The sequence below is a fragment of the Hydractinia symbiolongicarpus genome, chromosome 7 (genome assembly GCF_029227915.1).
Source record: "Hydractinia symbiolongicarpus strain clone_291-10 chromosome 7, HSymV2.1, whole genome shotgun sequence".
Taxonomy (NCBI): Eukaryota; Metazoa; Cnidaria; class Hydrozoa; order Anthoathecata; family Hydractiniidae; genus Hydractinia; species Hydractinia symbiolongicarpus.
The window spans coordinates 17,693,666-17,708,499 of NC_079881.1; the positions used below are offsets into that span (position 1 = coordinate 17,693,666).

A 14,834-nucleotide genomic window follows, 5' to 3' on the forward strand; every position below is an offset into this window, starting at 1 on the left:
GATTATTTGGCTGAAATTCAGAATCGTTAAGTTTAAAACATACTCATTTTAGCTCTGTTTGATTTGTATTTAAGCGTGATAGAATTAACATAATTGTTCTGAGACACAGTAAATCACAACCTGGGAAAAACTTCTAAGGTTTCAATCAGCAGTTTTTTAAAGGTTTTCAAAAAACAACGAGAATAGCAAACCTTGTAAGTGATTGCATTTGTTTTTAAAAATTCTAGAAAAAATAATGAATGGCAAATTTAGGTCGTTTATAACATTAGAAACACTAGGTAAATTTGACATGTAAAAAGCTCTTTCGAAACCCTCAATTCTGCTTCAGTAACACAATTACTTTTTTATTATTATTTATTATTTTTTAAGCTGTACAACACTCAACTACAATAACTTTCTAGTTAGAAAAGTCCAATGTTGTTAAACCATGCGATGCTGGTGTGGAGGGGAAAAATTATACCCTGACAGTCCAAGTTGACCACCTGTAGCTACCAGACTAATGACGTAACAGATATATTTTGTATGAAATTAAACCTCTTTTCATATAGGAATTGGTTATTGCTTTTTATGGTTTAATTGTCCAATTTGAGCATGCGTTCAGTGCAGTGGCTGTTCAATTTTTGGAAGAAGACCGTCAACGAGAAGTGTTTGGTTCCAGTCCTCGGGATCCTGAAACAAGGAAAGGATGGATTTTAGTTGCACAAGGAAATGAAGCAGCATTTATGACGAGCACAGATAGTAGCACATTAAAACGACATGCATCTCATGCGCAAATCTCTCAACTTAGTCAATCTTGTAAGACTGGGTTGAATTTTATCTTAATTTATTGTTTTACAGTACCCAAGATGTGGCATGACGCTTTTATTTCCCTGTGAAGACACGTATTCTTTTCTTATATATACCATCACTTTATATTAAAGAATAATGATTGGACTTTCAATTCTTCCATACTTTCAAATCTTTCATGTGATTTACATCTAGTAATCTTTTTACACCTGTGACATTACTTTCTGTTTATTATAGCCAAGCAATCCTTCAAACGTAGCGATAGTGCTAGTTCAATTGACAGTACGGACAGTATGTGGATGCGTAGTCAACAACGGTCGGTCTCATTGTCATCCACGACATCGTCTCTCAGGGAAACAGTCTATACAAGAGTCTGGAAGGTATTCGTTTATTCAGTAATTGTTGTTTTGCTGATATATTTTTTTCGTGATCGTTAAAAGTAAACAAATCAGTAAGAATAATTACCACGCATAAAACATCACTGAAAGTGTGTTTTATTTGTAAATAGCGGGAGCACACAGGTAGTGTAAACACGTAGTGTGGTTGGTTCGTCTGTAGTTCACAGTTCTGGGTACCGTTGTTTGAATCTCGCTCGCTGCCGGGCAATATGCATAAAATAGTTCTATGTGTCTATGAGTTTAATTTAATTACAATACAATTTCTTGGGCTCTTTTAATCTGAAAGAGCCTAAACTTGGCTTGAAATATCGACTTTAACGATGTCTTTGTGGTGGTGAAGCTTCAAAACGTGGATGCGTGCAGACGTAAAATTGTATTCTTTTAGCATGTGTGTTCTGTGCTCATTTGTGTTATTTAACTGTCGACTTCTTTTTTTAGGCCATGTTGAATTTATCAATAGATCCTTACAATGAAGTAGCCGACATGGCGAAGAAAGTTGTCAACACCATTACTGTGAAAGTAGGCGATTTATTTTAAGCTAATCCAACACGAAAATCTAGTCAAAAAATATTTTGTAAACTGTGAAATAAAAGTGAACTAAAACATAAGATTTGATTGTAGTGAAAAAACTACAAGGTTACCATTATAATCACATACAATCTTTTCCCATGAAACAAGGTAATTTGACTTCAGATTGCAGTGTTCTTATTTTCTTCACATGTTAAACCCAGTTTTATTGTTATTATTTTTTTTGTTTGAGCATTTTAAATTTATTTTTGTACATTAGGCAACTTCTAAGTCCAAGTATTTATTTACAAGTACCTGTCAGCACCTGTTATTACCTGTCAGCAACGTTTTATTTATAGGCAGCAATTTCAGTGCAACCACGATTGAGTTCAGCTTCATCCCTACCTGCTTCACCCAACACTTCAGATGAAAGTCCATTGACCATGAAAAGGTATATCGGTTGGGTTAGCTACACACCTTCAATCAAGAAAAATATTCTATTAGAAAACATTTGAAAATTTTGATTTTCACGTCAATAGCGACACCACCCCCATCAACTCATAAATTTTGGCTACTCTTTTCTTTATCTGATTTTTTTGTTTTCACTTTCTCCGCTCTAGGGCTTGAAATGATTTGAAAAACAAGGACTAGAAGATCAGATTCGGAAAATATATGCCATATTAATATAACTCACTAGTCGTTAGCCTTTGAGAAATCCATGGAAATCATTAAAAGTATATCGCATTTGCTAATTTATCCAAAAGTATTTCGTGATTTCTTAACATTAAATCAGTCCGTGTGACAAAAAAAAGCAAGTAACATGTAATTTTTGCGCGTGTTGTTCCCGCGAAATCAATTTGAACATATTTAGCGAGTATTAACTTACACAAGTTTAAACATCCCGCATTTAAACTAGAACATGCACCTAATTTAGGTATTAAATTCCGTGCAATAACGAACTTTTTCCTTGAAGGCACCAAATTTCGCAAATTCTCGCGTGAATATTAGTATCGCGCGATAGACGCGATTAACTATGTTTTTGAGAATTTTTTTAAAGCTCTGTTTTTTTAATATATTTTTTTAGTTCTACTGTTTCTCTTCGCCCGGTGAGATCTGTACCAACCACTCCGGATGCAAGTCGGCTCGCCCGGTTGAGTGTTAGTAACGCTGCCATGTATAAACCTCACTCTATCGAATTTTCCACCAAGAGAAAAATATTTGATAAAGGTTACTGATTTTGTTGATTTATCTTGCCATGGTAATATCTTGCCTTTCTTATTCAAATTAATAATCTAATCTAGCACTGCCACGCCTCAAAATTCGTAAATCCTCATCAATTTTGAAATGTCTACTTAAAACTTCTCCAAAAGTTGACTTTTTAATAACTTTCTTCTAAACGTATTTTTATCTTCCAAGTGCATAGAAATGTTACATGAGTACAAAAATAATTTGTTCTTCACTCATGAACATACATTTTAAAACTCCTCAAATATTCTCAATTTTTTTGGGAATAAAAATGTTCTCAAATCTCACTGGCAGAAAAAAAGTCAGAAAATTCTAATCAAATCCTGAAATCTCCTTGAACGAGACTTTTAAAAAAGAGTGGCACGCCTTTAAACACTTCATTTGCCGTCGCGGCAGAAAATATCATTAGGTGAAGCTCAAATAACTTAAAATAAATAAATATAACAATAATATCACGTAGAACATTAATTTCACAAAGGCACTGCCTTACCTAAACAGTTATTTTTTCTATGTTGTGGTTCCCTAGCTATGTTAATGTTAGTAGCTGATGTTCTTGCAAGGAGAAATTGTTTCACGTGCATGTTCCGTAGAACAAATGTACATCTTTTCTGACGTGTATTTGTCAATTTTCAGGACCAGATGTGCTTCCGTCGCACGACGAGGATGATGGTAGCGATTCTGATGACGACAGTCCCATTATGAAACCAATTTTAGTCAAAACTGCTTTCTACTATTGGTGTTGCGGGTACTTCGCACAGTCTCTTATGAAACCTTCTGATGATCTGGACCCGAACAGTCCACAGAGGATTGAGAGAGAATGGCGCTTCTTGCGAAATTGCAAAGTCCGGCAATTATCATTGAAGCAACTCCAACAAACACGTATACTCATTTTCTTATTTTTTATTTTCGTTTTTTAAATGGCAAAAATTATTTTTTCTTTTATACACCGTCCTCATATTTACGCCCTTTTTAAATGCCGTCATTTTCGCGCTTTCCTCAAAATAGCGTCATCCCCCCCCCCCCCCCCCCCCCCTCAAAATAACGTGATGTTAAAATCAATAATTTTTGTATTCATTTTTTTAGCACCCACTCGATTAGACGACGAGATATTCATTAATAAAAACGCCAATCCACCAGGGGTCATTAAATTCCACCCATATCTCCCGCATTTAGCCGTTTCTGATAAAACCGGTGTGTCCATATGGAATTATGAGCTTGGCTCTAAAGTCAACCATTTTAATAATGGTAACCCTAAGACATCGCGCATCACCTCGATGGATTTACTAAATTCCCACGATTTGTCGCTCCTCCTGACAGGTTCTGGTAAGCAACTTAAATTCTGTTATCAATGTTCACTCAAAGATCTGGTTGAACGCGCAAAAAAGGGGGAGGAACAAAAAATTCAGCAAGCAGCAGCTGTTTAACATTCGTCTGCAGTCAAAAGTTTAAGAGGAAAATGTGTTTGTTTGACTACACGTTTTATTCACAAACAGGATCAATTTGCTGAATTCTGTAATTTACAGGATCTTTTGCTTATGTTTTGCTTGTTAACTATCTACTTTGAGTAGCTAAATTTAACTGTTTGCTAGACTAGGATAGATTCAGTTTGTCTTACGAAACACAAGTTACATTTTAGAACAAGAAAAGCCTTGGAAAGCCAATTGGTATTTTTTTAATCACCGTTTACCTCAATTTTTGATGGTTTTTTTCTGACTCGCTAGGCTGCCTGTTGGTTTTACGCTCCTTTGTTTTTTATGTATGTACGCGTAAAATGAGATATGTTAGATCTGAACTTTTATTGTTTTTTCTTCTGCAGATGACGGTGCTGTTCGTGTGTGGAGAAATTATTGTGATGACGATGATGGACGGATAAGTCTTGTGACTGCATGGTCCGCGCTATCAAGCATGATTCCTTTGTACAGAGGTGAGTGGTTCTGCTAGATGAAACATTTGCCTGTACTTCTTTAATTGTGGTAGACAACTCTTGTGTTTGGAGATGAAACATATATTTTTGGTTTTGGTTCGGTGAGAAGTTGCCGCCCAAAAGATTTAGATAGCTTTGCCTTATTTTAATATCTCAGCCAGAGTGATGTGAGAATGGGGCACTATTGGAGTCTCGAGAGTACGTGCTATATTTGTAAAAAAATTTTAGTCAGGTGAATTATTTCGGTAAGAATTGTTGATTTCCAATAACACAGGAGTGCGCTGGTCCTGGAAATTCCCTAAGAATCTTGAAAATGGCTTATACCTTATCGGTGAAAAATAAATTTACGTTTTATATTCTTATTTTGCTGCAGTTGACTTAATGCTAAAGATGCTTAAGATGCGAAGGTGTCTTTAAACTATAAATAGAAAATACTGCCAAAAAAAATACTAATTCGTCGGTTAAATTTATTCGTCGGTGACTAACCTGTTATATTTTACTTTTAGGGACTGGGTCGGGCCTCGTTACGGACTGGGAGCAACAATCAGGAATGCTGCTAGCGTCTGGTGACGTCCGGATTATTCGAGTTTGGGATGCGCATAGGGAAATGAAAGTGCAGGTTGAAATAATTTGTTTCTTTGTGATTTATCTTACAACCGTCCATGAAAATCGCGCGTAACACAGGGTTTCTTTTTTTATTTGTGTAAAAATGCACGATAAAAAGGGTTGCCATAGCTCCTCCAAAATCCCTAATTCTCATGAATTTTGATGAGTCTTTGGAACTCGCCAGATGCTCCTCTATAAGCATAGACTTTTTGGCAACTTTTTTCTGCTCAAATATTTCTGTGTTTCACAATGCATAGACACGCTATACGGGTGTAGTGACAGTTCGTTTTTCACTTCTCAATTAAATATAAAATAACTCGCTTGTTTTAACCAAAGTACTTCCTTCTCGATAACAATTGCGGAACGTGGAATTAGAAGGTTTACAGAACATCAATCTATTCTTATGTTACGTAGGATATTCCAACGGGAGCCGACAGTTGCGTGACCAGTATGACGTGTGATACTGTCAATCAATCATTACTCGTCGCCGGTTTGGGTGATGGTTCTGTTAGAATATACGATCGAAGATTGCCTCCCAGTGATTGGTATGAGTTTCTCTTGTCGTGCTTCTTGGGGAAAGGTCTGATTGACGTGTTTCCTAGTTCTGAGTAGAAAGTACCCGTACTAAGTAACAAATAAAAGTTTGTGTTTCACAAAACAGTTTTTGGATTATGTTTCTGTTTTGCTCTTAGCCGCGTGATGACGCTGCGTGAACATGAAGGCTGGGTGGTAAATGTGTTGCTAAGCAACAAGAACGATGGAAACATCATCAGTGGAAGGTGAGCACTTGACACTATCAATATTGGCTGGGTTGTATTTTGAGTTTAGAAATGACTGTCTTTCTTTGTGTTCTGTCTAGTTGAGCATCTGCTGTTAGTTTAAAGAAATTTAATTGCGTTGTAAATAAAGTATAAGGTATCCAACAAAAGGGATTAACCTCACTGACTTCCCATTATAGTTTACCTGGCCAGGGAGTATTAAAAATGTTAAATATGGGCCGCTAAATCCCAAATAGGAATTTCATTTTGGTGGTCTTAGATATTATTGAAATGTTATTTCTTCACAACTTACGTAAAATGGGCTATAAGTCCCATATTTTGTAGTGGATATAATTAGCTTCTCTAATAAACTTCGTTTAAGAAAATAGTTGTTTAACGGCTACTGACAACGCTTGATTACACCCTGCTGTGGTTAACAAGTAAATTAGATAATTTTTCGGCAGAAATTTTATCAGATACAGAAATGGAAGGTTTTGCGAATGACCAATTTTGGACCAACTCCACGAAATAAAATCCGCAAAAATACCTTTGCAAGAATCCTTTCTGCAAATAATTTGCTGCTGTCTTTGCTACATTGGATTAAAAATCTGATCTGGTCTGACTATCATCAGTCTTTATTGTTTGTTTGTTGTTGTTGTTGTCTTTGTTTTTAAGCCTTCACTCGTTTTATTTCGTAGCGTGGGTGGCGACATTAAGTTCTGGGAACCAAGAACAACATCGTCAGTGAAAACTATCAACAATACAGTTTCTAGTCTCACGTCACTTGATGTCCACCAGCAAGCAGATTTAATAGCATGGTAAACACTAATTTTTGTGCTTTAACACGGTTACATTAGGTACTTCCTCGTATGTATTTATGGTTGGAAACTCCGCCTAAGTTCTTTCTTAGTTTTTCTAATTCACGTCGGCAATCGGAAATTTCCAGCGCGAAAGCCGACGCGTTCAAAAAGCAACCATGTAAATAAGAATCACGTCGCCGAAAAGTATCGACTTTAGCACATCTGAATTAGAAAGATTGTGCAGATAATCTATGTCTTCAAAAATGTATAATGTGCATAGTTTAAGTCTGTGTATTATTTAGTGGATCAGCCAATCAGAACATAAAGGTATTAAATCTGGAGGGAGAAGTGCTTAGCAACATCCGATACCACGACGGGTTTATCGGGCAAAGAATCGGACCATTGAGTTGTCTTGCGTTCCATCCTTTCTGGGTAAGTGTTCTATCGAGTGCTTTCAACAGACATGAATCCATTGTCCGAGAAAGTCTGGATTATTTTTGGATATATTTCTTCCATATAAAAGCGCATCTCGTGCATCTATATAAAATTGCGTTCCATCCGTACCAGATAAGTGGTGAGTACTGGGTGCGTCCAACAGACATGAATTCATCGTCAAAGAAAGTCTGGACAAACATTGTATATTTTGGTATACAATTAGAAGCATTGTGTTTCCATTGTAAGCGGAGATGGTTTAGTGGTAGCGCATTCGACTTGGTGATAAGGTTTAAGGTTCGAGTCCCCTCTCCGGCGCAATTTAAATGCAGTGTTGTCTGCCCATTTGGTGCCATTTACTGACCGCTAACCTGTTTGTGTGGCAGGCAAGCAAGTTAGGGCAATTCTATACGTATCTCTGGCGGTAATGTAACATAGTTACAGTCGGAGGGGAGGAAGAGACAACCGTTATGATGGAATCTCCATGAACGTTAAAACTTCTCGTTAAACTACGTATTTTAACTGCGATTTTAACTTGGAAATACCATCCTATATTTAGGGTTTAAACTTTAATCGAGTTTGAAACAATGTATTGATCATCAAATAAATTTAAAGGTGCAAGTGTATAAGTATTTAATGTTTCTATTCAGCCGTATCTAGCAGCGGGCAGTACCGATAGTTTTCTATCTATGTATGCTTCACAAAAACCAATCGCGTTACGACTACATGAACTTGGTATATGATTTAAACATGGTACGTTTGAAAAATAATTGGAACATGGTGCAACGCCTAATATATGATCCTCACATGGTACGCTGGGTATATGCTCTGAATACGGTGGAAAAAATTGTAAGTCAAAACCGGAATGTTATTCGGGCATTGATGATTATCGCAAAGAGGAATCGAGAATTAGAGTTATTCGGATTAACGAAAAACCAATCCGGGTTTTATACACCAAGTTAAAATCGAGTCTGGCTGCCAAGTTTATGCGGAGATAAGTCCTGGGATTAAATTCTGTTTTCGTGTCGTGTTGTATGATATCAAGTGCTAGTGCTACCCCCGTCCAACATTTTCAGTATGAAATGCACCCTTTTTTCAAATAAAAATATACCTTTAAAAACTACTAGAGGTCATTTTTTTGTGATTAAGTTTTCGCGAAAATATAACCAAAATTCAATAATAAGTAACCATCTTTCCAATGTATAATCTCAATATATCATATACAAATATTTGTTTTTTTCTGTGATACTCTGTGTAAATAGTTTTTTAACAGTGCTAAGGTTGAGATTTGGGTCGAAACTTAAGCAATGCACCTTTCCTGAATTTTATAAATTATAATAATTATGATGTCATCTAAAATTTAAGAATGGTTCTTTGCTCTTCTAATAAGAATATCCAGATAGAATATTAAATTATCATGACAATTTTAATATAGCAATATAATATTCTGGTTGGATTTCATTTAGATTTGAAGAAAATAATTATTTTAAAAACGAGGCTATTCTTAGGAAGCTCGGCAATATGAAGGGTTTGACCGTAACTTTCAGCCAGTAATGAGGCACTTAACGAAAAGAAATATTTATCACCGTGTAAGCATAGACTTGATACGCTCCTAAACCTGACACAATTTTTTATATGAACAACCTTAGTCATTCAGTGACACTTGATCACTATTTTGTACACTTCGTTGAAATTAGCTATTTTACAATTTTTGATGACATATGGCGTCATGTTTATATTACTGACGTCATGTATATAATAATTGTAAATATATCTATATATATATATATTTTGGAATGGTTATAATTTGTAATCAGAAATATTTTTTCCTCAGGGAGATAAATTAACAAGTCTTTGGATTTTTCGGAAGGGTTTTAAACTGTGAGGCGTGTGTTAGGGATTTCTGGGTGACTATGGAACACACCTGCGAGACTGTTGAAGTTGTTAAATTTTCTTGGGTGACTATTGGATTCACCTGCGTGACTGTTAAATCCACCTGCGTGACGGGTAAATTTACCTGCGTGACTATTGAATTTATTTGCGCGACTGTTTAATGCAGGTACCTAGTTTTTGGTGTTTGATTGGGTTGTTTACAATTTATCAAGCTTCGGTTTAGAATTCAATGGTTTTTTTAAAAAGAAATAGCAGTGATACATCGAAGAAGGCTAATTCGGAAGAGGCGTATTAACTCACAAGTAAAAGCGTAATGGGGGAAGGAGGGGAAGTTTACAAGTTCCCGTTTTAGCAATTGTTTTACCTACTGCAAAGAATTCATAGAATGAGACGTTTTTGCAAGTGTTCAAGAAATTTAAGTTCATAATGCGAAGTTTTTTCATTATGCAATGTTTATTTTTTTGCTTTTTAAAGGGTACTGTCCAGTAAAATATAATAAAAAAAGTAGCCTGAACTGAATTGCATTTTTCTATTTTTTTTTTGCGAAAATATAAGTAATTATATTTCTAAAGTTTTACAACTCGAATAATATTTCCTTTATGTTTATAAATTTTTCATATCGCACGTTCTCGAAAGCAAATTTATACTGAAGCCATTCTACATGAAAGGGAGGCTAAAATAATATTTTTGTTGTGACGTAAGCGTTGGGTTCTCGGCGAATCAAAACATTGTAAGTAGAAAATGATTGTTTTACTCTGAACAATATTTAATTTCAAAGCATGCAAATTACTTTCTAAGATAGAACTTATTTCCTTGTCCACACAAACAGAATGTCTGTCTCTACACAAATTAAAGTAGATTATTTTAAAGCTGCTTTATTATTTGTGCCGATACTGAGACCAGACGCAGGTAAGATTATTTACGGAAAAGTATATCTACGCAGACATCCGTTGGAGTGGCCAATGCTCAAAGGCAGACAGCATCTTGCGATGATGAAATGAAAAAATCTGACGCGGCATTACAAGTTAAATTCCTTGACGAATCTGAATCATTATTTGTAATATACCAAACTATCAACTGTTGTTGTCATATCGTACATATATCGTACTCCAGTAAACCGACCAGCGAAAGAAGAAATTATAGAAAATACAAACGCGTTAAATAAATTGTGTTTTTTGTACCTTTATACTTCCTCGGCAATTATAAACCTCGTTCCCAGTACCCCTATTCTATTACCAAAGCTTCCTCAATTAGCGAACAAAAAGAAATACTTGATTCGAGGTTATTCATATTTATACTATTGTACCGTAATGCTTCGAATAAATGCCCAATAAATTCCCCCAGAAAAAGATTATACTGCACGTGCATTAAAATTGTTTAAATAACACTTGGGGCATGAAGAAAAAACCCCAGTAAATTTGGACCTGCTATGGTTTCCAATTGTTTTGTCAAATGAAGAAATTATATACAATTAAATCCATGATAAAATGTCTGTTCCGTCTGTAAGTGCAGTTTTGCAGACTTGACTCATCCGTGCTCCGTCGGAGTTCACCTCTGCATAAGTTAAGAAGCGCATAGCTGGATTTCTTGTGTAAGACCTGGTTACCAACGACGAAGGGGCCAGGCAAAAGAGATTCATGTCTACGTAGTTCTTTTAACTAAGTCAGGAGTCGGTGAATTAGCTAGGATGGTCAGGTTGGCTATGAATTGGCTTGCTCGTGGATGAAAAGGATCAGCACTTTTCGATAATTCTGAGATCTAAAAGTGTCCGACCAAGACGGAAATCTATCAACGTTTTGTCCGACGAAAGTTCTAAACGAGCTAAGGATATGTCCGAAAAAACTGGAAATGTGGCAGGCATTTTATCTGACGAGACTCCAAAAATTATTTCGAGGGTATTATGGAGCTTCACACAGAGAATACAAGTAATGTCTTTCGTATTATATTCTCGACATAAACTAACTCTAGATACAAAAATACAGGTTTATATACAAACACGTGACACACAGTATAAAACACAGACTCACGAACCACAGTACTAAACATAGAACATAACATCTCCCGAGTGCTACATTAAAACATAAATCGACTCGTCCAGTAATATAATGTCCACACGAAATCATGTAAAAATGTTTAACTGTTATCTCATTTTCAGTTGTGTCCATAAATTTTCTGTCTGTTCCGTAATGGCAAACTTGAAAGAAAGAAGATTCTTTCAAGTTTGCCATTTGTGAGCGGTAATTCGACTGGTTTTTTTGTTTCAGGTGATTGTACTTTTTTCACATACGTAAAATTTCTTGTATATTTATTTCCTCTTTCACTTATCACTGTGACCATGTTATGATTGATGTCAATAACTTTAAAAATCGTTTTGTAATACTTCGGCTTTGTTTTATCAGTATTTTTCTCTCTCCTCAGGATAACGTAATCGTCGATAGCTACGTCACATTCGGTTGCTTTCTTTTTCTGATTGAACCATTTTTTCGTTTTTCGATTGATAGCTTCTTGACGATTTCTCACTTCTGAATCTCATGGATGTTTTGGCTGATCGATGAATGGTAGATTATTATTTATGGATCTGTATGGATCTGTTGAACAGTAAACTGGAAGGCGTTTGACCAGTTACCATGTGTGTTGCTGTTCTGTAATTTAATAACATTCTGTTTAATTCTTTTACCCAGTTTTTGTTGTCGTAAGATGCTGTTCGGATGGTTTTCTTGATGAATCTTTCTACTACACCATTTTCTTGTGGATAATGGGTGCAATATGTTTGGCTTTGATATTGTATAATTTCAAATACTTTTTGAAATCATTTCCACTAAAAGGGGGTCCATTATCCATACGAACTTTCTCTGGATATCCAAATAACGAAAATATATTCTCTAATTTGTTCATGATATTTGAAGTAGTAGTGTTTCTCACAACTTCCACGATAGGATATCTTGAATACAGGTCGATTACTACTAACAGTTTGTCTCCAGATAGTAATGGACCAAATAAATCGATAGCTAGTTCCTCCCATGGATGGTTTGGTAATGGTGAATGTATTAGTGGTGTTGGTGCATGGTTAGGTCCTACAGAGTGACAGGCCCTACATTTCGATAATGCTTCTGTTATATGACTGTCCATGCTTTTCCAATAAAGTTTGCTGCGAAGTAAATTCTTGGCTTTTTGAACACCTAAGTGTCCTTGGTGCGCAATGTTGATAGCTGTTTGTCGAAGTGATTTTGGTAATACAATTCTATTTTCACGAAGAATAATTCCATCGACTTCACAAAATTTTTGTTGTATAATTTTGTATTCTTTAAGGTTGTCCCAATTTCCAGTTTTAATTGCATGTGAGATTAACTGAAGTTCACAATCCTTAGATGTTTCATTTCTGATTTCATTTTGACTAATTGACATTGGTGTGCTGAGTTTCGTAATAAAGTTGATATACTGGCTTGCGCAAACTTCGTCCAATGGTTAGACATTTCGTTGTCGTGACAGAAAATCGGCAATGTTTTACTCTCCCCGAACATAGTTGATATCAAAATCGTATGCCTCTAACTTTAGCTGCCAACGCGATATTCGTGAGCTTAACTTTGCTTGCGGTTTAAATATAAACTGAAGTGGTTTGTGATCAACTGTTAATTTTAATTTCATACCATATAAATAATGATGATATTTTTTCAATACACAAAACTACAGACAGTGCTTCTTGAGTAATACCACTGGCAGTTAATAATAATTCCAGATCATCCTTCCATACAATCCATTTCTTATCCAAATTCACTGAAGTTTCTTCAATTATAAAGGGTTCCACACAAGGAATATTGCTAAGAGCTTTTACCATATCTTTATCCTTCGTCGCCAATCCTTCGTCGCCACTTATTATGGAGCTTCACACAGAGAATACAAGTAATGTCTTTCGTATTATATGCTCGATATAAACTAACTCTAGATACAAAAATACAGGTTTATATACAAACACGTGACACACAGTATAAAACACAGAATCACGAACCACAGTACTAAACATAGAAAATAACAGAGGGCTGTCATCGCACGCTATAAAATAGGATTTTATAGGTTGATTTTTAAAACTCAATACTTACTTTTTAGGCGTGCGATTATTTGCACGCCCGAAACGATTTACGCGTATGCCACGGCGTGCGCGTGCGATCGTACGCTTCTCCTGAAAAAGTTTGTTGTTTTTAATTTACAATCAAATATTCTCGTCGTCAACTTCATTTGTCCGAGAAAAATCAATTTCAGGTATTTCTTTACCTTCTTTGAAGCCAGTATGCACCCCATTCGTACTTGGATATTCTCTACGTATCTTAGACACGACACAAGACGGTATAACTCGACGAACGCCTTTTCCCAAGTGGTTATGAATAAACCAACAGAATTGGCGGTATGCCGCATATCGATAAGATCTAAAAAATATCATCCTCAAATAAGATTGGAAATACTATGACAACAGAAATTTCAAGGGTGCTAGCGACTTACTTGTTAGAAACTTCGTCCTTTTTTTAAGTCTTCGGCTTTCCTGATCGTGGAAAGCGACTAACGTTCTTTAAAATCACAACCGTATTGAATTCTTCGCGCTCTGTTTAGTATGCTCTGTTATACATTTCTTATCTAAAACACAATAGAAACCTTGTACCCAGGCGCTCATTTATAATACAGCCAGTAGAAAAATGCGAGGTCAAATTATATAGGTACCGTAGCTGCAAGTATTTTATAGTGTCCACCTCGTTACAGCACAAACACTCAACAGCTGAAGGCATCCTCTCGCACTTTTCACATAAGCACCACTCACTGATATCTATCTGTGTGCGAGAAGTAGCGGGAGATTCTGGTGCGTCAGGTTCATCGTCATTATAAGAGGGAATTTGTTGTTTGTTATTGGGCCATTCTGGCTCAAACTGAAATCCAATTATGTTTATATTTCTGCTTGTGAACATGATTGATAAACGTAAAAAAATTCTGTTGGGAATATCATTAACTTTTCTTTATTTGTCTTTCTTAACGCGCCAGTCTATACACGGGGGTAACCCAAAGAATACGTCATTGCATATAAATTGCGCATCTTAATGTTTTTACCCAGTCCTTTTCCGCGTTCGAAGTTCAGTAAAGATGGCGATTGAGAATGGCATGCTCAAGTAAACAAATTCAGTTTAAACTTATGAAAAACAATTTTGGTTGTATTTAAATACTTTTTTCTTTACTTTGGTGCCGAGATGTAACTAATATCAAGTTTTAATTTTTTACCGGACAGTACCTTTAAAGTGCGAGTCAGGTGGGGTTAAATTTTAGTGATCTGATTGATAGCAAGAGTATTGAAAGACCAGCAAGCCGTAAATTTATGTACATAAAATCAAGTAGAAATTATGTGACGGTTTTATAACCTGTTCAATACCTACATGAATTAATCTACGCGAGAACTAATTGTAGTAAAAAATCTTTTGAAGAAAGATATCCTGGCATATCCTGATAT

At 35.7% G+C, this 14,834-nt stretch overlaps 2 protein-coding genes across 2 annotated transcripts in view; one reads left to right on the forward strand and one right to left on the reverse strand.

Annotated features, from left to right (window-relative positions):
* Positions 1-9,307, forward strand: part of LOC130649293 (regulatory-associated protein of mTOR-like) — a 28,117-nt gene extending 18,810 nt beyond the window's left edge. The window contains exons 19-32 of the mRNA XM_057455548.1: positions 549-795; positions 1,024-1,166; positions 1,623-1,703; positions 2,051-2,142; positions 2,776-2,918; positions 3,570-3,815; positions 4,020-4,259; positions 4,753-4,860; positions 5,367-5,479; positions 5,881-6,011; positions 6,159-6,245; positions 6,923-7,042; positions 7,327-7,456; positions 8,107-9,307. Coding sequence (XP_057311531.1) covers positions 549-795; positions 1,024-1,166; positions 1,623-1,703; positions 2,051-2,142; positions 2,776-2,918; positions 3,570-3,815; positions 4,020-4,259; positions 4,753-4,860; positions 5,367-5,479; positions 5,881-6,011; positions 6,159-6,245; positions 6,923-7,042; positions 7,327-7,456; positions 8,107-8,199 — 1,974 coding nt within the window. The 3' untranslated portion in view covers positions 8,200-9,307. The remainder of the gene's footprint in view (positions 1-548; positions 796-1,023; positions 1,167-1,622; positions 1,704-2,050; positions 2,143-2,775; positions 2,919-3,569; positions 3,816-4,019; positions 4,260-4,752; positions 4,861-5,366; positions 5,480-5,880; positions 6,012-6,158; positions 6,246-6,922; positions 7,043-7,326; positions 7,457-8,106) is intronic.
* A 2,775-nt stretch (positions 9,308-12,082) lies between these two features.
* On the reverse strand, positions 12,083-12,754 carry LOC130648566 (uncharacterized protein K02A2.6-like). The gene has a single exon (XM_057454617.1). The coding sequence runs from the start codon at positions 12,752-12,754 to the stop codon at positions 12,083-12,085; it is 672 nt and encodes a 223-aa protein (XP_057310600.1).
* Between the last annotated feature and the right edge of the window lie 2,080 nt (positions 12,755-14,834).

Bases quoted from the DNA above. Each gene is read 5' to 3' on its own strand.
- LOC130648566 (XM_057454617.1), bottom strand. From the start codon at position 12,754: ATGTCAATTAGTCAAAATGAAATCAGAAATGAAACATCTAAGGATTGT.